The sequence below is a fragment of the Moschus berezovskii genome, chromosome 12, assembly GCF_049115385.1.
Source record: "Moschus berezovskii isolate FMDL1 chromosome 12, NW_MosBer_1.0, whole genome shotgun sequence".
Taxonomy (NCBI): Eukaryota; Metazoa; Chordata; class Mammalia; order Artiodactyla; family Moschidae; genus Moschus; species Moschus berezovskii.
In genome coordinates, this window is record NC_142471.1 from 30,000,001 (window position 1) to 30,023,791 (window position 23,791).

Genomic DNA, 23,791 nt, shown 5'->3' on the forward strand with positions numbered 1-23,791 from the left:
ATCACTACCAATTTTTTCACACTGAACTGTGGCAATGCTATATACTAGATAAAGCAACTTTGTCATTTACTAGTTTCTTTTTTTTTTACTCTTTGTCATTTAAATTGCAAAGATATTTACACTTTCTCCAGGTTAACTGCATTTTGACTATATTTATGGGTTTTTTTCCATATAGAAATGTTTAATTTTTATATAATCAAATTTATCAATCTTTTCTTTTATTGTTTCCAGTTTCAGTCATGCTTAGGAAGGATTTTCTTACTCATATTTTCATAAATTTTCCTATTCCTTCTTCCAAATTTTATGGGTTTTTTTCACTTAAATATTTGGTCCAACTGGAATTTATTTTGGCATAGATGTGAGATAATCAACTGTTTCAGATGGACACACAATTCTATCATCCCTTATAGAATAATCCATTTTGTCTTATCTCAAATACCACATCATACTACATTCTCACATTAACAGAGTGTATTTCTAGATTTCTAAGTTGTATCATTAGTCTGTAAAGAGCCCTTTGACATTAAGGAAGAAAATTAAATTTTCTGGTTCAACATTACCAACTTCATGCCCAATTCATGGGCTCGGTACTGGGGATGACGTGGAGGAGGCAGCTTGTATCCACTCCGCCGGTCTGGCACAAACCTTTGTTGCACCAACTGTGCATATAGACATTTAGTGAAAGTGACCTGGACATTGGGACACAAAATATGTGAGTGTCTTCCTGAAATTAAAATGCCTATCATTTCACAGTTAACAACAATAACTTCATTTATGAGCTTCATATTCAGATAAATGCAAAGAAGACTCAACCTATCTACTATCTACATTTTTTAGTAACAGCTCTACAGAGATATAATTCACACACCATAAAATTTACCTTCACTGTCTATATTTAGTTGTCATTAAGGTAATTCAAATCATTTGTTACATTACATGGCAATTTTGGCGGGTCGATGATAAAGAATAATTCTGAATTCTCTGGAGGAAATGAAATGTTTTATTGCGAAGAAATATACAATTGCTCAAATAGGGAAAATTTGGTAAGAAATAGCTAGGAAACATTGAGATATAAAATAGAAAGTCAGGTCTCTTACAGTCTTCTTCTTCTGGATAGGATAAAAAGAAAAAATCAAGGATATGAAACCAGTCAATACTAAATGAAATCAACCCTGAATATTCATTGGAAGGATTGGTGCTTAAGTTGAAGCTCCAATACTTTGGCTACCTGATGTGAAGAGCCGACTCACTGGAAAAGACCCTGATGATGGGAAAGACTGAGGACAGAAGGAGAAGGGGGCAACAAAGGATGAGATGGTTGGATGGCATCACCAACTCAATGGACATGAGTTTGAGCAAACTCAGAGAGATAGTGAAGGACAGGGAAGCCTGGTGTGCTGCAGTCCATGAGACTGCAAAGTTGGACATGACTTAGCGACTGAACAATAACAACAAAAAGTCTATATTAACTTGCTATGAGGAAACAGAATATTTCCAATTTTTTCCTCAGTTCAGTTCAGTCGCTCAGTCGTGTCCAACTCACCGCGACCCCATGAATCACAGCACGCCAGGCCTCCCTGTCCATCACCAACTCCCGGAGTACACTCAAACTCATGTCCACAGAGTCGGTGATGCCATCCAGCCATCTCATTCTCTGTCGTCCCCTTCTCCTCCCGCCCCCCAACCTTTCCCAGCATCAGAGTCTTTTCCTGTGAGTCAACTCGTCACATGAGGTGGCCAAAGTATTGGAGTTTCAGCTTTAGCATCAGTCCCTCCAATGAACATCCAGGATTGATCTCCTTTAGAATGGACTGGTTGGATCTCCTTGCATAATTTTTTCCTAGTGAACAATTAAAATAATGTTCAACATTCCTTTCAGTGAGAGAAACTAAATGACCAAAACAGCTATCTTACCGATGTCATTATTCGTGTTTCAGGCAAGAATGTCTTGAAAATACGACAGGCCCGCAGGTCAATGGGGTCCCGGAGGTAAAATGCCTGGACTCCTGCAGCCACCAATCTGGGGCACTGCTTCAGCACTGCTGCAATACCAGCTGGGAGGAAGCAGTGTGCTTGATGAAGGGAGGCTTTAATTTTTTCTGGGTACCTGTGACAGATAACATAATCACTTTTATTTTATGATATGACAGAGTTTATTTTCTTGGGTTCCAAAATCACTGTAGATGGTGACTACAGCCATGAAATTAAAAGACGTTTACTCCTTGGAAGAAAAGCTATGACCAACCCAGACAGCATATTAAAAAACAGAGACATTACTTTGCCAACAAAAGTCCATCTAGTCAAAGCTATGGTTTTTTCAGTAGTCATGTATGGATGTGAGAGTTGGACCATAAAGAAAGCTGAGCACCAAAGAATCGATGCTTTTTAAGTGTAGTGTTGCTGAAGACTCTTGAGAGTCCCATAGACAGAAAGATCAAACCAGTCCATCCTAAAGGAAATCAGTCCTGAATATTCACTGAAAGGACTGATGCTGAAGCTGAACCTCCAATATACTTTGGCCACATGATGTGAAGAACTGACTCATTAGAAAAGACACTGATGCTGGGAAAGATTAAAGGCAGGAGAAGGGGATGACAGAGGATGAGATCGTTGGATGGCATCACTGACTCAATGGACATGAGTTTGAGCAAGCTCCAGGAGTTGGTAATGGACAGGGAAGCATGGTGTGCTGCAGTCCACGGGGTTGCAAAGAGTCAGACACAACTGAGCAACTGAACTGAACTGAACTGATGTAAATATCTAGGATTCTTATACCATTTACTTTCCTCTTAACATTTTATCTTGTCTTGGTTCATCAGGAGTGAGATGAGTGAGGTGAAAAGAGTGACAACTCTCTTGTCACCCTTGGGAATTCCCTGGTGGTCCACTGGTCAGGATTTGGCGCTTTCACTGCCAGCAACAACCCAGGTTCATTCCCTAGTTGGGGAACTAAGATTTCCATAGAGTGGCCAAAAAAATAATTGTTTAAAAAAGATACTCTATATACTAAAGACTACAGGTAGGAAAATAGAGAAAGAAAAAGTGAAAGAAATGGAAAATAAAGAAAAGGGATTAAGGTGGTCCAATAAAAACAAAATGAAAATGTTACTACTAAACTCTGAAAAGAAAATCAGAATTTATTCTCCTAAAAAATGGTACAAAGTATACTGAAGCAAAGCTAAAAGAGACTGTTATTTAATACTGTTATAATCTAAATAGTACTAAATATAAATACTTAATAGGTACTCAAATTTGAATGGCTGAACTAATACATTATTAGACTAAGGTGTTCTCTTCTGAATAGAACCTAACGCACTCCAACTAAGTCAGAGAATCCCACATATACACCCAGAATCAGAGAAAAATCCTGAACAGATTGTGCTCACTCAGATTTTCATCTCTAAAGGTCCAAAAATTTTTATCTATGGATCCACATAATACTTGGCCACACTCTCTAAGGTAAATAAATGCAAAAACATTGGGCCTATAACCTTCAAATGGCAACTAAAAGATACATCTGTTTCTCAATTTTAAAACACATGAAGTTTAATTTGTAGGTCAGTTTCACAAAGGATGAAGACAGAATGAAAATCAGCACTAATCTAGGTGAAAGAAATGCTTAGATTCAACAAAATACTTGAGCAACACAAAGTCAAAAGGCTCCTTGACTAGCAGTGACAGTGTCAGTTTTCTTACCCTCTGATGCGTCTATTCACAGCAGCTCGTACAGATTCTGAAGCCAGAATTTTTTCTGGGTGTGTTGAGATTATACTCAGTGCTTGTGAGATTGTTGGGGGTGTGGTAGGTAACCAGGATACTGTTCCAGATTTCTTTGGTGCAGGAATAATGCACAACTCCCCTTGGTGGAAAAATACCTGCAAAGTGATATAGTTTCCATACTTGGCACTGACCAAATCCAGGTACATGTGAAAATGATGCAACGTGGTTTCACCTCTAAATTTTATAAACTTGGATACACTTACCCTGTTGGCACTATTATCAGGATCCAACCATTTAGGGAGAAAGTCAGCAGCTTCTATCAGCAAGAATTCACCGTCATTGTCCTCAATCCTAACTCAAAAGAAATTTCAACTTTGAATTAAAAGAAGTACATATTTGCTAATAATCAAAACAGATTTGTTCTAATACATTTTTGCCCTAATCTTAGTAAATAAATATGAGTATATACCATAGATTTCTATAATTATGTAGATTTCTATAATTAAGCAAAATATTTTAAGATACCATTAAGTACTGAAGGGAGACTCTAAAATTGTAAGGAGGAATTCGAGAGTGATAAGGAGAAAAAAATAAGTACATAAATAAATAGCAGTAGAAAAAAATGTGAAAAATATACCAGGTACATAGGTCTTCAAAAGAAAAAAAAAAATCACATACAGCCAAGATTAGGAAAACCTTTATGGAGGAAGTACTATTGGGCCCTGAAAGACACTTTTGTTTTGCCTCATCTGCATCACTTTTAAAAAATTTAAATTTCTGAGTATGTAATACAGTCACATGATTAAAACTTTTAAAAAATACATAGTTATATAATGAAAACGTCTCCTTGCCATTTTTGTAGCTATATGCTCAACCCCTCACCCATTGTTACTTCTTGTTTATCCTTCTAGAGTTTGCTTATGTGTAAAGTAGTCAATAGGAATATAAATTTTCTTCTTCTCCTGCTGCATGAATGGTAGCATACTATATATATTGTCCCAGATTATTTTCACTTTTAATGGGTGGAGATACAACATATCCAGAAAAGGAGAGATGCTCTGGGGAGTGGGAACAGCACAAGCAAAACTATGGAGGTGGCATTTTAGGTAGAGATTTGAAGATTGACAACAAATTTTTAAAAAAAGGACTGTAAAAGCACAGTTATATCATTTTGTGAAGAGCTTTAAATGTTGGCAGAATCCAGTGAGAATGAGTTTTATTTTATAAACAAAACAAATGAAATGTTTTAGAGTAGGGAAGTAAAATGGTTTGAGCTCTACTTTAGGAATATTAATCTGGCAGAGACAGAGAGGAAAAACGTCTTTTTCTAATTAAAAAAAAAAAAACTGACAAGACAGTAGATGCTTATTAAAAGAGCTTTAGAGGCCTAGTGAGTAAGTATGACCCATCTCTGCATACATAAATATCAGAATCAGCATATGAAAGGAACTGCCCCCTCCTTATTATCCTAGTAAAGATATAAACTACCATATTTGTGCCTGTTTATTGAAAATGCTACCATTTATTTAAAAAGTATGGCTACCTATTTTTGGTATGGTAATAGTAGTGCTGCATTCTCTCTTAGGTTAACGTCCTAAAGTATTTAAAAATCAAATGGTGTAATATTGGAGGTTTGTTTTAAAACACTCTTGCTTCCCTGGTGGATCAGCTGTTAAGAGTCAGTCTGCCAATCGGGAGATTTGGGCTCGATCCCTGATCCGGGAAGATTCCATATGCCACAGAGCAACTAACTTGGGAATTACAGAGAATTATCAGTTCCTATAATATTTTAAAAACTGAATTACAATGCATTATTATCTACTTTGCTTCCTATCCATACAATTGTTCACTGATGTCTCTTTAAATTTCTTCTGTCTATAGTTTCTCAAAAAAAAAAATAGAGCTATAGAGGAAGACAGAGAAATCTGTGAAATACATACATATATAGATATGAATTTCTTTTTAAGACACAGAAATTTGATAGTGATTACTTTTGGGAAATCAGAGCAGTACACCCTTTTGTATTGCTTGAATTTTATTTACCATGTGTATTTGATCTTTCATAACAAGAATACAAAAAAGAAGAGAAAACCTAAACTAGGCAGGTTTTGTGTGAAATTTTTTGGAAGTTAAACTCTCAGATGATACTTTGATTCTTCTTTAAGAAAAGGAAGTCACCAGCAAAAAGGAAGAAAATACAGAAGTCACATTTAAAATCCACATTTCAAATCTGTACAATCTCCACCAGCTACAGAAAAAAATATTACTAAATGGATTAAAAATGTAGTCATTTTCAATAATAGAATTCCTTAAGAATTACTATTTTTTGGTGAAGCTGGCTTCTTTGTTTTTTTTAATTTTTATTTTTTAATTGGTGGAAAACTGCTTTACAATGTTTTGTTGGTTTGTGCAGTACAACACAAATCAGTCATAATTATGTGTGTGTGTGTATACACATCTCTCTCCCTCTTGAGCCTCCCTCCCTTCCCCTTACTCCATCCCTCTAGGTCATCACAGAGCACGAGGCTGGGTTCCCTGTGTTATATAGCAACTTCCTACTACCTATCTATTTTACACATAACAGTGCACATATGTCAATGCTACTGTCTCAATTCGTCCCATCCTCACCTTCCCCCACTTTGCCCACAAGTCTGTTCTCTACTAGGTTCATCAGTACCATTTTTCTAGATTCCATACATATGCATTAATATGATACTTGTTTAAGAATTATTAATAAAGCTATAATACCTTGCTACTAACTCTGGAAATTCTTTTGTAATTTGCTTCACTATATAAACAATAAACCATTCATCCTCAATGTTATCCCCGAACTTTGTCATGCCAAATATATGAGCAGGAACATCTCCTAAAAACAAGAGAAAAGCAATGATATAATCAAATAAATTCATCAGTTCAAATAAAAGTACAAGCAATCATTCAATTAAACAAACTTTTATTGACTGGCTATGCTCCAGGAGTATGGCCATATTCTGGGAGCTGGGGTCGCAATCCTGAACAAGATATAAGAAGCTTACTCTTGAAGAGCTTAGAGTCTGGACAATAGGAGACAGACAACCAATCACAAAACAAGATGCTGGACAGACGTACACACTGAGGGCTACGTGGTCACAAAGTGTGTGATATCTGAGCTAGGCTCCTCTGGAGGAATGACCACAGCAGGCTGTCCAGGAAGAGAGAACGTGTACATGTGTAAAGGCACAGAGGCATGACAGATGATTACGTGTTCTGGGAGTATCAGCAGAAATTTTCAAACAAGGGCATTATCCAAAAACATGTAGAACTTAAACAATATACTCAGATAGCCAATGGGTCAAAGATGTCATAAGGGGAATTAGAAAATATTGGGAGACTAATGAAAACCAGGGCTTCCCTGGTGGCTTAGACAGTAAAGAATCTACCCACAATGTGGAAGACCCAGGTTCAGTCCCTGGGTGGGGAAGATCCTCTGGAGGAGGAAACAGCAACCCACACCAGTATCCTTGCCCAGAGAATTCCATGGACAGAGGAGCCTGGCAGGTTACAGTCCATGGAGTTGCAAAGAGTCAGACACACGACTGATCAACTAACACTTTCACTTTAACACTTTCAATGAAAACCAATACAACAAACCAAACATATGGGATACAGTGAAAGCAGTGCTAGGAGGAAGTTTACAGTTATAAAAGATCTCAGATCAACAATGTAGTTCTTACGGAACTAGAAAAAGAAGAACTAAACTCAAAGCTAGAGGAAGGAAATAATGAAGATTAGAGCAGAGATCAATGAAATAGAGAACAGGAAAACAATATTTTAAAAAATCAACTAAACTGAGTTGGTTTGTTTAAGAGATCAACAAAATTGACAAAACATTAGATCAACTAAGTAAAACAGGCTCAAAAAGCTAAAATCAGAAATGAAAGAGGGAATATCACAACCTATGCCACAGAAATAAAAATTATAAGAAAACACAATGAACAACTGTATACCAACAAACTGGATAACTTAGAAGAAATGCATAAATTCCTGGAAACACACAACTTATCAAGACTGGAACACACAAAAGTAGAAAACTTGTACATAGCTATAATAGTAAGGAAAGTGGATTAATAATCAGAAACTTCTCAACAAAGAAAAGCCCAGGACTCGATGACTTCACTGGAAAACTCTACCAAACATTTAAAGAAGAATTAACATTAAAAAAAAAAAAAACACTGAAGAGGAGGAAACATTACCAAACTTATTTTATGAGGCCAGCATGAGCCAACAAAACACTTGCAAACTAATTCAACAACATGTTAAAAGGATTGTACAAGGATGACCAAGTGAGATTTATTCCTAGAATGCAAGGATGATTTGACACAGGAGGACCAACTGACGTAATATACCGTATCAACAGAATGAAGGTCAAACAAGTGTACTGTGGAGTGTCTCAAGAGTTGCCATGGCAAAAAAAGCACCGCACAGGAGGGACAAACTACCCAACCAACTCCTCTCCCTACTCCAGATCTCCCAAGTTTCTTCAACTAGAGAAGCTCCAGTTAGAGTGACTGCATGTTTATCCACTTACATATTAAGGGCTTCCCTTGTGACTCAGCTAGTAAAGAATCCTCCTGCAATGAGGGAGACCGGGGTTTAATCCCTGGGTTGGGAAGATCCTCTGGAGAAGGGAAAGACTACCCACTGGAGAATTCTCTGGCCTGGAGAATTCCATGGACTGTATAATCCATGAGGTCACAAAGAGTCGGACATGACTGAGTGACTTTCACTTTACATATTAAACTTCAACTTTAATTTCATCCAGGAGCAATGCAGAACTGTTGCAGGATGTTAGGCAGGAGAGGGACGTGATCAGATTCGTTTTACAAAGGTAACTGTCAACATTGTCAGGAACTGGAGACACTGGGACCAGTTAGGGGGCCACAGTAGTCTTCTAGATGAAGAGGGCCTAGACTGGAGCCAAACAGATGTGAGAAAGGGTCAGATTTCAGGGGTATTAACAGTAGGATTTAGTGCCTGTGGAACATGGTGAAGTGAGGATTTGAGGATGATTTTGAACTACTAACAAGCTTGACTACTAGGTGGATAGTAATACTATTAAGCAAGACAAGAAAACACTGTGAAAAATTATTTTCAAGAAAAAAGATAGGGAATTAGTTTTGGCCGTGGTTCCCGTGGTCATGTATGGATGTGAGAGTTGGATTGTGAAGAAAGCTGATCGCCGAAGAATTGATGCTTTTGAACTGTGGTGTTGGAGAAGACTCTTGAGAGTCCCTTGGACTGCAAGGAGATCCAACCAGTCCATTCTAAAGGAGATCAACCCTGGGTGTTCATTGGAGGGGCTGATGCTAAAGCTGAAACTCCAATACTTTGGCCACCTCATGCGACGAGTTGACTCACTGGAAAAGAGTCTGATGCTGGGAAAGATTGGGGCGGGAGGAGAAGGGGACGACAGAGAGTGAGATGGCTGGATGGCATCACCAACTCTGTGGACATGAGTTTGAGTGTACTCCGGGAGTTGGTGATGGACAGGGAGGCCTGGCGTGCTGTGATTCATGGGGTCGCGGAGAGTCGGACACGACTGAGTGACCGAACTGAACTGAACCGAACTGAATGCTAACGGGACAGTGTTCTTGCCAATAAGTATCACACATATCAGTGATAAGGCATTCAATAAAATTAATGTTTTACATTTGGCAACTGCTAGCCAAAAGGTAGGAGAAGGAAATGGCAACCCACTCCAGTGTTCTTGCCTGCCGTCTGTGGGGTCGCACAGAGTTGGACACGACTGAAGCGACTTAGCAGCAGCAGCAGACAAAAGGTAACAGAGAAGCACTAAAATGAGAGCCAGAATGAAGGAATCACAAGATGTCGGGCTCCTGATATGAAATAAGACCCCACAGAAGTTGTTGTTGCATGAGCAGAGCCTTGGTAAGTTATTCCTGACTCATTTTAGTAAAGTTATAAGAAATGAGATGACAAAGTGCTATTATATGGCCACAGGTCAGATCTCAAGCACTGACAGTACAGGGAAGCAGTGAAGGAATGTCAAAATGTTTCTGTGTGGAAAATAGTGGTTATTTAGCTCAATTATTTCTCTTTATAAGCCAAGCAGAGCTACTCTTAGACCCTTATCAAAACAACTATTTGAAACAAGGCAGCCTAGCAAACACACTATCCAGACTGAGGAATACAGAGTAACAGCTGAAAGAACTATGGTTAAAGAAGCCAGCCTGAACCTGTTTAGTGTAGGTACCTAGATATATGATGGCACAGTAAAGTTCAAAAGGAAAGCCATGGCTTGATAATGTTGAGTATATATCAGTTCCTAAGATAATGACTGTTAGAAAGCTTTCATCAACATGAATTTTTTTTTATTTTTTTAAGTTCAAGAGCTTAACTGAATTTCAGCAAATACCATAAACAGTTCAGGATATAAATCTCCTGACAACACTGAATGAACAGTGGACTATTACACATCACTGGTGTCAGAATGACATTAAAAGTCACATGTATCAAAGCAAAATAAGCAAAAGAACCTTACCTTTCCCAGGTTTATATTTGAGATTGAAAGGTTGATTCTGCCAGATATAGGGGACCAGCATAGGTGCAAACTGGGTCATTATCCTCTCAATGTATTTTTGAAGGATCTCTCTGTGTTCTTCTGGGTCCCCTGCTTTATCTGGTATCAGGAACAGGCAATACTCTACGGTGTCTTCCACTGTAGCAAACTTCATATTTTCCTCCATTCTTCTTTGAAAGTTACATTTAAAGTTTCAATAATATAAACCATATAGAATAATGTAGAAGTAATATCCTAGTCCCTGAATTATGCTAGGCAATTCCATTAACATTGTTTCCCCAAATTCAATGATTCACATACCATCATCATGATTTTTGCATTGACCACATACCAACTATGGTAACACTTTTCTTTTAATGACAGTTTTATACTTACAATTATATTAAAAGAACTTTTAATATACAATAAATGGAAATCCAATACCACATTCCCAAACTAATAAATAAGCATTAAAAATAAAAAATGTTTGCCCTTGCATTATCAGTGATGTGTATAACACACTTTTGGAAACCCTGCAAAAACATCTTTTGAAACACTATCAAAAGTCCCAGGTCTGCCAAAAGTCCCAGTTGTGTTCTGGGCATTTCATTTTCTCTTTCTGCGACTTTCCCCTTAATTGGAGAATGAGACGGTTATCTATCATCTCTATAATCCTTCCCTAGTTAAATTTTTAATATTTAACTGTTCTTAAGCACAATCTCCCTTCCCCTGCAGAATTTAAATCTTTCCCATTGTGTGGGATAGAGGAATTCAAAACTACAAAACATTCATTCCTTCATTTCACCCCCAAATAATCTGCCCATGGCTCTTGATCCTACAACTTTCCGTTGTAAAATTTCCCCCTTTTCAGGTTTCAGAGGGTATAGCTCTAGTATATTAGGAGGTGGCGAATAACTATTTTCTAAAGGTTTCGCTTACATACAAAAGTACTAGTTCACTATTGTTGCCAGGTGAGGCTTGGTAAAAGAAAAAACTGCGCTGGGGGCGGGGGGGGGGGGGGATCGTCCACTTCACGGCGGCAATTCGATTTTCAGACTTGTTTTTCTAATGGATTAGTAAAATGAGGTTCAGAGGAACTTGCATCTTCTATGCAGACATTATTTCACTACAGACCGTCCAAATTATCATTTGGCATTTTAACCCAAGTGCCTGCGTGCTAAGTCCGATTCTTTGCGACGCTATGGATTGGGAATTCATGGGATTCTCCAGGCAAGAATATTGGAGTGGGTTGTCATTTCCTTCTCCAGGGGATCTTCCCGATCCGGGGATCGAACCCGGGTCTCCCTCACTGCAGACAGATTCTTTACCATCTGAGCCAACAGGAAAGCCTTATTATGAAGAATTTAGTGACAGGGCTGAAGGGAAGTCGTTCAGTCGTGTCCGACTCTTTGCAACCCCATGAACTGTAGGCTCCTCCGTCCATGGGATTTTCCAGGCAAGAATACTGGAGAGGGTTGCCATTTCCTTCTCCAGGAGATCTTCCCAACCCAGGGATTGAACTCGGGTCTCCAGCACTGTAGGCAGACGCTTTACAGTCTGAGCCACCAGGGAAGTCCTCTAGTGACAGGGTTAGAAGGGACTTTTGAGACCACGCAGGCTAACTCCACGCTGTATATTTGAGAAAACTGGGAGCACAGCGAGAGGAGCAACCAAGCAACACAGGCCTGGCATGGAGTCTAGGGGCTCTTTACTGAGACTAAGCTCTCTCCTTCACCCAACAAAACGAAGCAAATTCCGCTTACGGTACTGGGCCTGGGCCTCTTCGGCAAGTCTTTGTTGCAGCACCTTTCCTCAGCGGTCTCTCCTACCTAGTGAGTGGTGCGGAACTGCCAGGAGCAGACGCAGCCCGGCCCAGGCTGGGTCCACACGTTCGTCTGGAACCAGAACCAGAGGAAACTCCGAAAGTCAGAAACGACTCAGCCTCGGAACCCCGGGCTGTCGTCCCGATGCACGTCGGCGGAAGCATTAGGCGAGTGCTCCTGTGATATCGTCACTTCCGCCCCCACGGGGAAGCCGGAAGAATAGGGAGGTGGGGACCCTGGGAAAGTGGCGGTCTGGAGTCTAGGAAACGGGGCGTGACGGGGCCGGAAGGTGGCGGGAGGGGGCCGAGCGAGGGCCAGGCCTGGAGGCCCCCACCCTGGCTTGTCCGCCCCCGCCGCGGCTGAGGAGGAAGAAGAGGATGACCTCCAGATACACTAGGAAGGCGGTGCCACAGAACTTGGAGTTGTGAGTGAACTGCTCAGCTGCTCCAGCTCGGGCCGGGGGGTGCCGAGGAGGGTCACAGGCGCGCTGGGGACCCTCCCTGCCCAGTCTCTTGCTCCTTTTACCTTTCCCAGGGTGAGGGAAAAGAAAATCTTCGGAATTCTCTCCTGCCAGCTTTGTCGGACGTTGGCCCTTCTGTTTTCTTCTCCAGCTAAAAAGGGCATGTTGCTTGTGCTGTCCCAGAAACTTGGTCTGTTTGGCCTGCACTTCTTGAGCTTAGGGACTTGGTTTCCTAAGGCATTTTGTAGTTTCCACGTGTTCCCTGCCCCAGTGTCAATGGCCATTGACTCTGGTAATAGCTGAATGCTACAAGAAAGTTGAATACGTCTGGTGCCAGCCACAGTGCAAAGCTACTTATATGCAATAGCTAACAACTCTGTCAATAAGGATACCAGATAGGAACTATTATTATTTTGCACAGATAAAGATCCCAGGTTTAAAGGTTATAGCATGCCAGAGATCACACAGCCAGAAGGTGGTGGAGCTGAAGTATAAACCTGTTGTCTGATTTTGAAGCTTGTGGTCATAACCATTACACATAACTGCCTCCCCACCTCTGCAACTTAGTGTCAGAATCCTTGAGGATCAGTTTTACTTTTGAGACTTTAGAGAGCAAGTGTGCTGTGTGCTAATTCACTTCAGTCTTCTCCAACTCTTGGATACTCTCTGGATCGCCATAGAGGCTCCTTGGTCCATGGGATTTTCCAGGCAAGAATACCGGAGTGGGTTGCCATGCCCTCCTCCAAGGGATCTTCCCGATGCAGGGATGGAACCTGGGTTTCCCATATTGCAGGCAGATTCTTTACCATCTGAGCCACCAGGGAAGCCCAGAGAGCAAATATTTCTGGCTTAAAGACCCACCTCCCACCCCTAGTGAAATGTTGTAATTTAGGAAGTAATGATAATGTTTAATTTGTTAATACTTTATACTTTCAAAAATACTTTCACATCTTCATTCTTGTGACAACTCTGTAAGATGAGTATGATTATCTTCAGTTTTTCAGCAGATGAAATATAAGAAAGGTACACACCTTAAGATTATATAACCAATAGGTTTTGAGCTTGGGCTTTTCAACCCCAAATACCATTTTTTCCCCTCCACTGAACTGTGTAATTTTAACAATGATACATTTATTAATTAACTATTACCTATACAGAGTAATAACAGGCATGGCATTTTCAGTCGCATCTGGGTTTCTGTTTAGACTCTTTTCTAGCCTTGTTAATTTTAGTCAGATTACTAAATTTTTGAGCTTTCATTTCTGTAATATAGGCTAAGACCTTATCTAAAAGTATATCTAAAAGTGATGGCATAGAGCTTGACACATAGTAGGTCCTCAGTAAGTGGTAATTTCCTTGTCCCTTGCCACCTCTATTTGGTACAATAGCCATACAAAGAAAATCAGTCTATGATCTTTCCTTGCCTTTCAGAAGCTTGTTATCTATTAAATAATAGGATAGAACACAGAAACAACTCAGTTAAGCTTTTTAGGAGCTAGGAAGAAGAAAGTCATTTCCCAATCTAGCGAGCAGGGCTTAGCCAAAAACCTGCTTTTATAATTAATTCTGACCATTATGAGAGTGAAAAAAAAGTATTATTTATGGAAAAATTGTTGATTGCACTTATTGGACCGGAATTATTGACCCAGTATGGTTATGTTGTTGTTGTTGTTTAGTCGTCTGACTCTTTTGTGATCCCATGGACTGTAGCCCACCAGGCTCCTCTGGACAAGGGATGTCCCAGGCAGGAATACTGGAGAGGGTTGCCATTTCCTTCTCCAGGGGATCTTCCTGACCCAGGGATCAAACCTGCATTCTCTGCATTGGCAAGCAGTTTCTTTACCACTGAACCACCTGGCTATGTTACTTATTTTCTATTGTTGATTTCATACTTCCTAAAGATAACTCTCCCAAAAGGTGATTCTCTAGAAGTGTCAGAATAATGTGAATAATGACAAAAATGAAGATTATATGTGTTTAAATAACAGTATATTAAAGGTACTTTTCCCTTTTGGTGTTATAATGATAATTTGCTTTGAAGAAATAACTTTAGTTTTCTAATAGTTCAAAATTATAGATATTAAAAAGATTTTGGCATAAGCATACAGCTTAACATTTTTAAAATGATAAATCTCAAGCATAATTGTATACTGAATAATATAATGACCTACCCATCACCTACATTAAACAGTTATCAAAATTTTAATATATTTCCTTCATATTTCATCTGTATATTTTTTCAGCCTGTCATCTGTGAAATATTGGAAAACCCCAGACATTATCATTTCACCCCATATGCTTCATTATGCAGTTCTAAAAATTATATACATTTTCTTATTTAATAACGATAAAGCTATGATCAAAGTTAATATATCTTTGGTATTATCTGATTGTTACTTCATAACCACATTTCTCTGACAGACTAAAATATGTCTTAAGTTTCTATTTCATGGCTGGAATCCACATTTCTGATCTCCACCACTGTCTCAAAGACAAGCTTTTGGTTATAAGATCATTGAATGAGAGAAGAAAAAAGCTTTCCACAAATTCAGCTCCACCATTTGAGAAATAATTTAAAGTACAAGCTCTGCTGAGTAGGTCTTTATCTTTATATACAAAAATGGTACAATTTATTAAAATCTCAAACTATTCATTTGCTCTGAGCAGCCTCAGACAGACTATTTGGATTTGAATCCTGGCTCCATCACTTACTAGCCATATGACCTTAAGCACGTTACTTAATCCTTCAGTGCCTCACTTTCCTTTCTTGTGAAATGAGTAGTACATTTATAATACACATTTACATATTAAAAGCCCTGGGAAAACCTATTGTAAAGAAACCTGTGTAACTTTGTTTAACCTATCAAGTTATTTGACTATAGGATTTTGTGGAGAAAGAACGTCTACTATAGATGATTAAGACTGGAACATACAATAATTGGCCCCATAGTTTATTCTGAGGCTTCCCTAGTGGCTCAGATGGTAAAGAATCTGCTTGCAGTGCAGGAGACCCAGGTTCGACCTCTGGGTCAGAAAGATCCCCTGGAGAAGGGAGTGGCTACCTACTCCAGTATTCTTGCCTGGAGAATACACGGACAGAGGAGCCTAACGGGCTACAGTCTATAGGTTCGCGAAGAGTCAGACACAACTGAAGCAACTAACACTTTCACTTTTTTCATAGTTTATTCTAATGCACATGTTGAACTCTCTAGAACAGCACTGTCCAATAGAAATATAATACAAAACACATAACTTAAAATTTTCAGATACTCATATTAAAAAATAGTAGAAACAGGTGAAATTAACTTTTTAATCTTTTTATTTTTAAGTAATTGTGGACTTACCGGAAGTTACAAAAATAGTACATAGGGTCCCATGAACCCTTCACTCAGATTCCCCCAATGATGACAACTTATGTAACTTTCAAAGCCATGAAACTGACATTGGTACAGTACTGTTAAGTAGACTATAAACCCTACTCAGTTTTCATCAATTTTTATATCCACTCTTGTATATGTATACATCAGTCAGTTCAGTTCAGTCGCTCAGTCGTGTCCAACTCTTTGCGACCCCATGAATCACAGCACGCCAGGCCTCCCTGTCCATCACCAACTCCCGGAGTTCACTCAAACTCATGTCCACAGAGTTGGTGATGCCATCCAGCCATCTCATAGTTCTATACAATTTGGTCTCATTTATATATTTAACCACCAGTGCAATCAAGATACAGCGCTATTCTATCAGCACCAAGAAACATCCTTATATACCCCTTTATAGTCATATCCATTCCTTTCTCCATACCCGGGAACCACTGATCTTTTCTTCACCTCTGTATTTTTCTCATTTGTGAGTGTAATATAAATAGAATCATATAGTATATGTAACCTTCTGAGATGGCTTTTTTCAGCAAGTGTGATGCCTTTGCAATCCATCCAAGTTGTTGCATGTATCAGTTCACTCCTTTTTATTGCTAAATCATATTCCACTATGTGTGTAGAGATACCAAAGTTTAATTATTCACCTATGAAAGGACATTTCAGTTCTTCTAATTTTTTTTCAATTATAAATAAAGCTGCTCTGAATGTGTACAGATTTTGTGTGAACATAAATTTTCATTTCTCTGGGATTAAATACCCAAGAGTGCAATGGGTAGGTCTTATGATAAATGCATGATTTAGTTTTATAAGAAACTGTGAAATTATTCCAGAGTGGTTGTACCATTTTACATTCCTACCAGCAATGTATGAGAAATCCAGTTTCTCCATATCTTCGCCTGCATTTAGTGTTATCACTGTATTTTATCTTAGCTGTTCTAATAAGTGTGTTTTATACCTTATTATGTTTTCAATTTGCAGTGAAATAAATTTTAATATATTTTGTTTAACCCCTGTATATCTGGAATATTATCATTTTAACATGTAACCAAAATAAAATAATTAGTGGTATATTATACATTCTTGTTGTACTAAGACTTCAAAATCCTGTGTGTTTTACACTTAAAGTGTATCTCATTTCCAACTGACCACATTTTAACTGCTAGTGGCTAATGGCTATTGCATTGGACAGGCAGTTCCTGAACAGCAAGAAGTAGGTGACTTAACTTGTAGATCAAGTTACTGAAAAGAATATATTTTTTTCTTTACAAAAAATATAACTGTTTTTCCATTTCACAGGAAAGGAATAACGAAACATGCTCTTAATCATCATCCTCTTCCTGAGCAACTGGATGAAATTTCCTCTACCAATGACAGCCATGAAAAAGACCTAAGTTCCCAAAGGTAATGACACAAAGTGTACTGTTTGCTTATTGCACTTGATAATGGCAAAAGTTGGGTTTTTTGCCTTAGGATTGGTATCAAGCCTTGTACTAATGAAACAAAAGAATTTTTCAAACTTCCATTCCGGAACAACTAGTGGAAACATACTTATTTTTGTAATCTTTGAAAAATAGTATTATGAGGTAGTTAAAAGCAGAAACTCAGGAGGAATCCAAACAGATCTGATTTTTAATCTTGGTTTTGCCACCTATTAGCTGAATAATCGGAGAAGGCAATGGCAACCCACTCTAGTACTCTTGCCTGGAAAATCCCATGGATGGAGGAACCTGGTAGGCTGCAGTCCGTGGGGTCGAGAAGAGTCGGACATGACTGAGCGACTTCACTTTCACTTTTCACTTGCATGCATTGGAGAAGGAAATGGCAACCCACTCCAGTGTTCTTGCCTGGAGAATCCCAGGGACGGGGGAGCCTGGTGGGCTGCCATCTATGGGGTCGCACAGAGTTGGACACGACTGAAGCGACTTAGCAGCAGCAGCAGCAGCAGTATCCCTTAAAGGGTGTAGTGAATATAAATGAGATAAAATATAGTAAATGCTGAGTAAATATTAGCTACAATTATTATTTTAAGAAATAGGACAGAGGAGATGGTAACTTCACAGAGGGTTCTGAAAAGAAATTGTGGTATCATACAAAAATTATAGTCATAAAACCTTGTTTCAAAATCTAGTACTAAATTTCAAGAGTTTTTGTCTTAAAGTACATCACTAGATGTACTGGTGAGTTTTACATCACCAGATTTTTGTGAGGATAAAATGCAGTTAATATCTGTGAAAGTGCTTAGTAAACTAGAAGTGGCATACAAGTTCATATACTATTCCTAGTATTTCTGAAATGTCTTCAGTTTCTTGAGGGTAGATGTTATAAGTGAAATGTTAAAAATATTAATTGTAAACTAAGACTAGAATTATTTAGAATGGCAGCCATCAATTCTGTAGGAATTAGGTCAGACCTTACTGTGATGCTTGCATTTCAAATTCATTTATTTTTGTCTCTCTGGATGTATTTGTACAAATGCCTATCACCTAAAAGATTGCTGAGTAGTCAATGCTATAGAAACTTGAGGAAATATAAGAATTTTTCTGTTTTCTCTTTTCCTTCCCACTTGTGCATTTAGTGAATCTGACATCACACAAGAATCACCTTTTACATCAACTGACACTGGAAATTCAAGGTCTGCTTTTCCAAGTTATACAAGCACAGGGATCTCTACTGAAGGCAGCTCGGACTTCTCCTGGGGATATGGTGTGAGTTTTATTTTATTGGTCTCATGGAGTGCTTGCATGACTCTTCTGGGAGTTAGGATTTGTCCGTTTGGTCAGTATATTTCATGCCTTCCCTCTCCTACATTTTTTATTTTATTTTATTTGGCCACGCCATGTGGTATGCAGGATCTTAATTCCCCAACAAAGAATCAAACAGTGGAAGTGTGGAGTCTTAACCACTGAACGGCCAGGGAAGTCCCTCCTACTTTGTTTATTTACCCTTTAAAATAGCTGTAAAGAAGGCATCAGTCTTCTGAGTAGTTGATCCTTAAAGATGCCTAGTGTTTGGCTTAAACAGCTGCAGGTCAGTATAGATCTGGGCCCTGGATCTACTCTGCTGTGCTCAGTCCACTAATGTGTCTCTCCACTACTAATATTACCTTGTTGCTTAAAATGTTTTTGAAAGTTACTACTAAGCCATATAGACTCAGAGAATGTTTACAATATATTGTTAAATGAAAAAAAGCTCATTTAAAACAATATGTGTAGTGTGGTTCTAATTTTACTTTACATATATTTTTGCTTATATATACTAGAAAATAAGATTAAAGGTATTTACCTAAGATGTTATTCAGCTATTATTAATTAACTGAGTGTTATGATGAGGTTAATTTATTCATTCATGACTATCTCCCATTGTATTTAAGATCAACAACCTTCAAAGAAAATTTAAAAGACAAATTTTATGCATGTTTATCGCCTTGATGCAATAGGTATTTTTATTCTGTTTAATGTTTTGGTTTTTTTGGCCACAAGGCACATGGGATCTTAGCTCCGCAAAACCCCTACCCCCAGCATTGAAAGGCAAAGTCTTAATCACTGGACTTCCAGGGGAGTCCCTTAGTTTTCTTTTAAAGGGTATCTGATGCAGTGGGGTTGATGAGGAAAAGAAAAATTATACAACTTACAGAAAACTGCATAACTTATGTATTGGGTGTGCATGTGCGTGTGTGTGTGTGTGTGTGAAAACAGTACACCGACCAAGATATAGACAGTCAGCTCCCACAAGGCTCCTCGATGCCCTCTCCCAATCCCAAAGATAACCACTATTCTGATCTCTATCACCAGGTTTATTTGTTCTTGCCCTTCATATAAATGGAATCCTATAGTATGTATTAATAGTTATATCTGGCTTCTTTTGCTTAGAATTCTTTGGACAGTTCATACATGATATTGCATATATTTGTAGTCTGTGAATTGACTGTTTATATTTCATACTCACTTATTTTTTTATTTATCATTTTCATATTAATTAGTAGGAGTTCTTTATCTTTTGGATTAGGTGTGGTGAAAGTGAAAGTCGCTCAGTTGTGTCCAACTCTTTGTGACCTCATGGACTAAATAGTCCATGGAATTCTCCAGGCCAGAACACTGGAGTGGGTAGCCTTTCCCTTCTCCAGGGGATCTTCCCAACCCAGGGATTGAACCGGGGTCTCCTGCATTGCAGGTGGATTCTTTACCAACTGAGCTACAAGGAAGGTATACTTTAGGACTAAATAGTAAATATTTCAGGTTTTGCAGACTGTCAGGACCCTCAGTTCTCACTGAGAAGGCAGCCATAGGCAGTGCATAAATAAATGGGCATGACAGGATTCCAATAAAATGTTATTAGAAAACAGGTTGTGGGCTGGATTTATCCCACTGGTCATAGTTTGCTGACCCCTATTCTAAATATTTTTAACAAAGACTCTTAGGAAGTTGCATTGTGTCCCTTCATCCTATAGAACTACAGAACTTTTGGTATTGTACCCAGTTGAAAACTTAAACTGCTGTTACAGGTAGGGGTAGCTAATGAATTGTACAATAAGTTGGGAGATGGGGCTTTCTGGAATGCCATTTTTTCCATTTATCCTAATTTATCCATTTATCCTAATTCCTTTCTCCTAATTCCTGCCTGGAACATGGACCTATGGCTAAAGGTAAAAATAGCCATCTTGAACCATAAAGCATCACTGAGGATGGAAATGATAGAAGAAACTAAATCCTTAATAGCCATGGAGCTACCATATCAGCTGAGCCACCATATCAGCCTTTAATGCCTACCTGTAGATTAATTTTTTTTTGAGAGAAAAATAAACTTTTGTTTAAGCCACTATTAATTGTTTTTGTTAGTAGTAACTAAGTGCAGTTAATCACTAATACACTAATTCTTTGTTAAATGTATTACAAATATCTTTTCCTGATAAGTGGCTTTTGTAACTTTCACAAATTCTTCCACACTTAGGTCTTTAATCCCCTGGAATGGTTTTTTTATACATTCATATAGAAGGAACATAATTTTTCTATGTGGATAATGAATTGTTTCAGCACCATTTATTGACTAGTTCAGGATTTCCAAGCAAGGACGTTTTTGGCATTTTGGATATGGCTGTACAGAAATGTCCCATATATATATATAGCAGGATGTTTAGTAGTCATCATCTCTGCCTATTAAATACCTGTAGCAACCTCGGGTCATTGTGATCACTAAAAATGCACATACACGTTTCCAACTTCTTCCATGTGAAAGTAGTAGCATGAAAGGGTTAGTCGCTCAGTCGTGTCCGACTCTTTGTGACCACATGGACTGTAGCCCTCCAGGCTCCTCTGTCCAAGGAAGTCTCCAGGCAGGAAAACTGGAGTGGGTAGCCATTCCCTTCTCCAAGGGATCTTCCTGATCCTTGTTGCATGCTTTTCTTGTTGATTTGCTGTTATCTCTGTTATAGATTAAATTTCAGAATATAAAAGGATTTGTTCCTGGGCTATCTAAACTGTTCTATTCTAAAATCATGTTATTACAACTGATTTTAATGAAACTATAGCTTTATAATACTCTATAAGATATGACAGGGGAGTCTTACTACACTGTTCATAATTGTATTGGCCAGTCTTTTTCATGTATGTTAGAATCTGATTATTAAATTGCATAGGTCAATTTGGAGAGGACTGCTATCTTTATGATAGTGAATTCTCCTAATCATAAATTTGATATATAAATCTATCCATTTAATATCCATTTCTTTAATGTCTTTTAATACATTTTTATAATTTTGTCCATAAAAGTAATGTACATTTGTTGAAAATCTTTTCCTAGTTACCTTGCATGGTATATGAAAAATTGTATTTTTAATCTATTTTTGCTAGTATATAGGTATTGAGTTCATCTTTTTTAAGGGAACTGAGTTCTAGGCTAATGTTGACTTCTGGCAGAAATTTATATTCTTTTTCACGTGTTTAAAACTTCTGATATTTCATTTAAATATTTTAATAGATTTCTCATCTGTTTAACACTAGATTAGACTTTGATTGGATTATTTTTACCTTTTTTATGATCATAATCAAATACATAAAATTCATTCTTTTAAAGTAAACAAGTGTTTTTTAGTATATTCACTGTTGTGTAAACTGTCCTAATTCCAGAACGTTTTCATCATCCCAAAAAGAAACCCAGTCTCCATTAGTAATTACTGTCCACTTCTCTCTTCACCTTGCCCCTGGCAACTACTAATATGCTTTCTGTCTTTATGCATTTGCCTATTCTGATATTTCATTAAAAGAAGCATATATGGTGTCACCTATTATATCTGGCTTATTTCATCTAGCATATATCCAGGTTTTAGCCATGTTATAGCGTATGCCGGTACTTCTTTTTTACTGATGAATATAACTCCATTGCATTGATATACCAATTTTGTTTGTCCATCAGATGATGGACATTTGGGTTGCTTCACTTTGTTGCTGCTTTGAATAATGCTACTGTGAACATTTGTGTGTGAGTTTTTCTGTGGACATGTTTTGAATATTCTTAGGTATATCCCTTAGGAGTGGAATTGCTGGGTGATATAAAAACTTTGTTTAATATTTTGAAGAATATATTTCTCTTTGAAATTTATACCTATAATTGTGATTTTGTTCAAGGTTCCTGATTAGTATGTAAATAATGTTGATATTTTCCTTAAATTACACCAACATTTTATTGCAGATTTCACATGTATGTCAGAGTAGGTTATTCCTTTGAAATCCATTATTTTGTTAGTAAGGTTGTGTCTTAATTAATGAAATTCAAGTTTTGTGATCAGTTGCTACTGCTGCAAACTGTGTTTTCTTAATAATTTGAAACAACCTCCAACTTACAGAAAAGTTACAAGTATAGTATAAAGAGCATTCGTACCTTGATATCCATAAGGGACTGATTCTAGGACCACCCCCCCATGAATACCAAAATCCATGGATGCTCAAGTCTCTTATATAAAATGGCACTGTATTTGCATATTACCTACACACATCCTTCCATACACTTTAAATAGCCTTGACTAGACGGACCTTTATTGGCAAAGTAATGTCTCTGCTTTTTAATATGCTATCTAGGTTGGTCATAACTTTCCTTCCAAGGAGTAAGCATCTTTTAATTTCATGGCTGCAATCAGCACCCGCAGTGATTTTGGAGCCCAAAAAATAAAGTCTGACACTGTTTCCACTATTTCCCCATCTATTTCCCATGAACTGATGGGACAAGATGCCATGATCTTAGTTTTCTGAATGTTGAGCTTCAAGCCAACTTTTTCACTCTCCTCTTTCACTTTCATCAAGAGGCCAAGAGGCTTTTTAGTTCCTCTTCACTTTCTGCCAGTAGTCATGTATGGATGTGAGAGTTGGACTGTGAAGAAAGCTGATCGCCGAAGAATTGATGCTTTTGAACTGTGGTGTTGGAGAAGACTCTTGAGAGTCCCTTGGACTGCAAGGAGATCCAACCAGTCCATTCTAAAGGAGATCAGTCCTGGGTGTTCATTGGAAGGACTGATGCTAAAGCTGAAACTCCAATACTTTGGCCACCTCATGTGAAGAGTTGACTCACTGGAAAAGACTCTGGTGCTGGGAGGGATTGGGGGCAGGAGGAGAAGGGGACAACAGAGAATGAGATGGCTGGATGGCATCACGACTCTGTGGACATGAGTTTGAGTGAACTCCGGGAGTTGGTGATGGACAGGGAGGCCTGGCGTGCTGTGATTCATGGGGTCACAAAGAGTCAGACACAACTGAGTGACTGAACTGAACTGAATACAATGTAAATGGGTTTTACATTAACAAACCCATGGATATGGAAGACCAACTGTTTTTTTCCTGAATGGTTTGAGAGTAAGTTACTGACA

General features: G+C 38.2%; 2 protein-coding genes across 10 annotated transcripts in view; one reads left to right on the forward strand and one right to left on the reverse strand.

Moving 5' to 3' along the window:
* Positions 1 to 12,253, reverse strand: part of ECD (ecdysoneless cell cycle regulator) — a 33,618-nt gene extending 21,365 nt beyond the window's left edge. For 2 of the 3 annotated variants that reach the window (XM_088841999.1, XM_055425464.2), the window contains exons 1-7: positions 12,043 to 12,253; positions 10,262 to 10,470; positions 6,469 to 6,586; positions 3,984 to 4,071; positions 3,697 to 3,875; positions 1,915 to 2,107; positions 561 to 689 (exon numbers count right to left, since the gene is read on the reverse strand). In XM_088841999.1, coding sequence (XP_088698125.1) covers positions 561 to 689; positions 1,915 to 2,107; positions 3,697 to 3,875; positions 3,984 to 4,071; positions 6,469 to 6,586; positions 10,262 to 10,466 — 912 coding nt within the window. In that variant the 5' untranslated portion in view covers positions 10,467 to 10,470; positions 12,043 to 12,253. The remainder of the gene's footprint in view (positions 1 to 560; positions 690 to 1,914; positions 2,108 to 3,696; positions 3,876 to 3,983; positions 4,072 to 6,468; positions 6,587 to 10,261; positions 10,471 to 12,042) is intronic. The other variant, XM_055425465.2, reaches the window with a different exon arrangement.
* A 41-nt stretch (positions 12,254 to 12,294) lies between these two features.
* FAM149B1 (family with sequence similarity 149 member B1) overlaps positions 12,295 to 23,791 on the forward strand; it is a 51,679-nt gene continuing 40,182 nt past the window's right edge. For 5 of the 7 annotated variants that reach the window (XM_055425467.2, XM_055425470.2, XM_055425468.2 and 2 more), the window contains exons 1-3: positions 12,295 to 12,526; positions 17,236 to 17,340; positions 18,515 to 18,644. In XM_055425467.2, the coding sequence (XP_055281442.1) occupies positions 12,480 to 12,526; positions 17,236 to 17,340; positions 18,515 to 18,644 (282 nt within the window). In that variant the 5' untranslated portion in view covers positions 12,295 to 12,479. The remainder of the gene's footprint in view (positions 12,527 to 17,235; positions 17,341 to 18,514; positions 18,645 to 23,791) is intronic. The other 2 variants (XM_055425477.2, XM_088842000.1) reach the window with 1 other exon arrangement.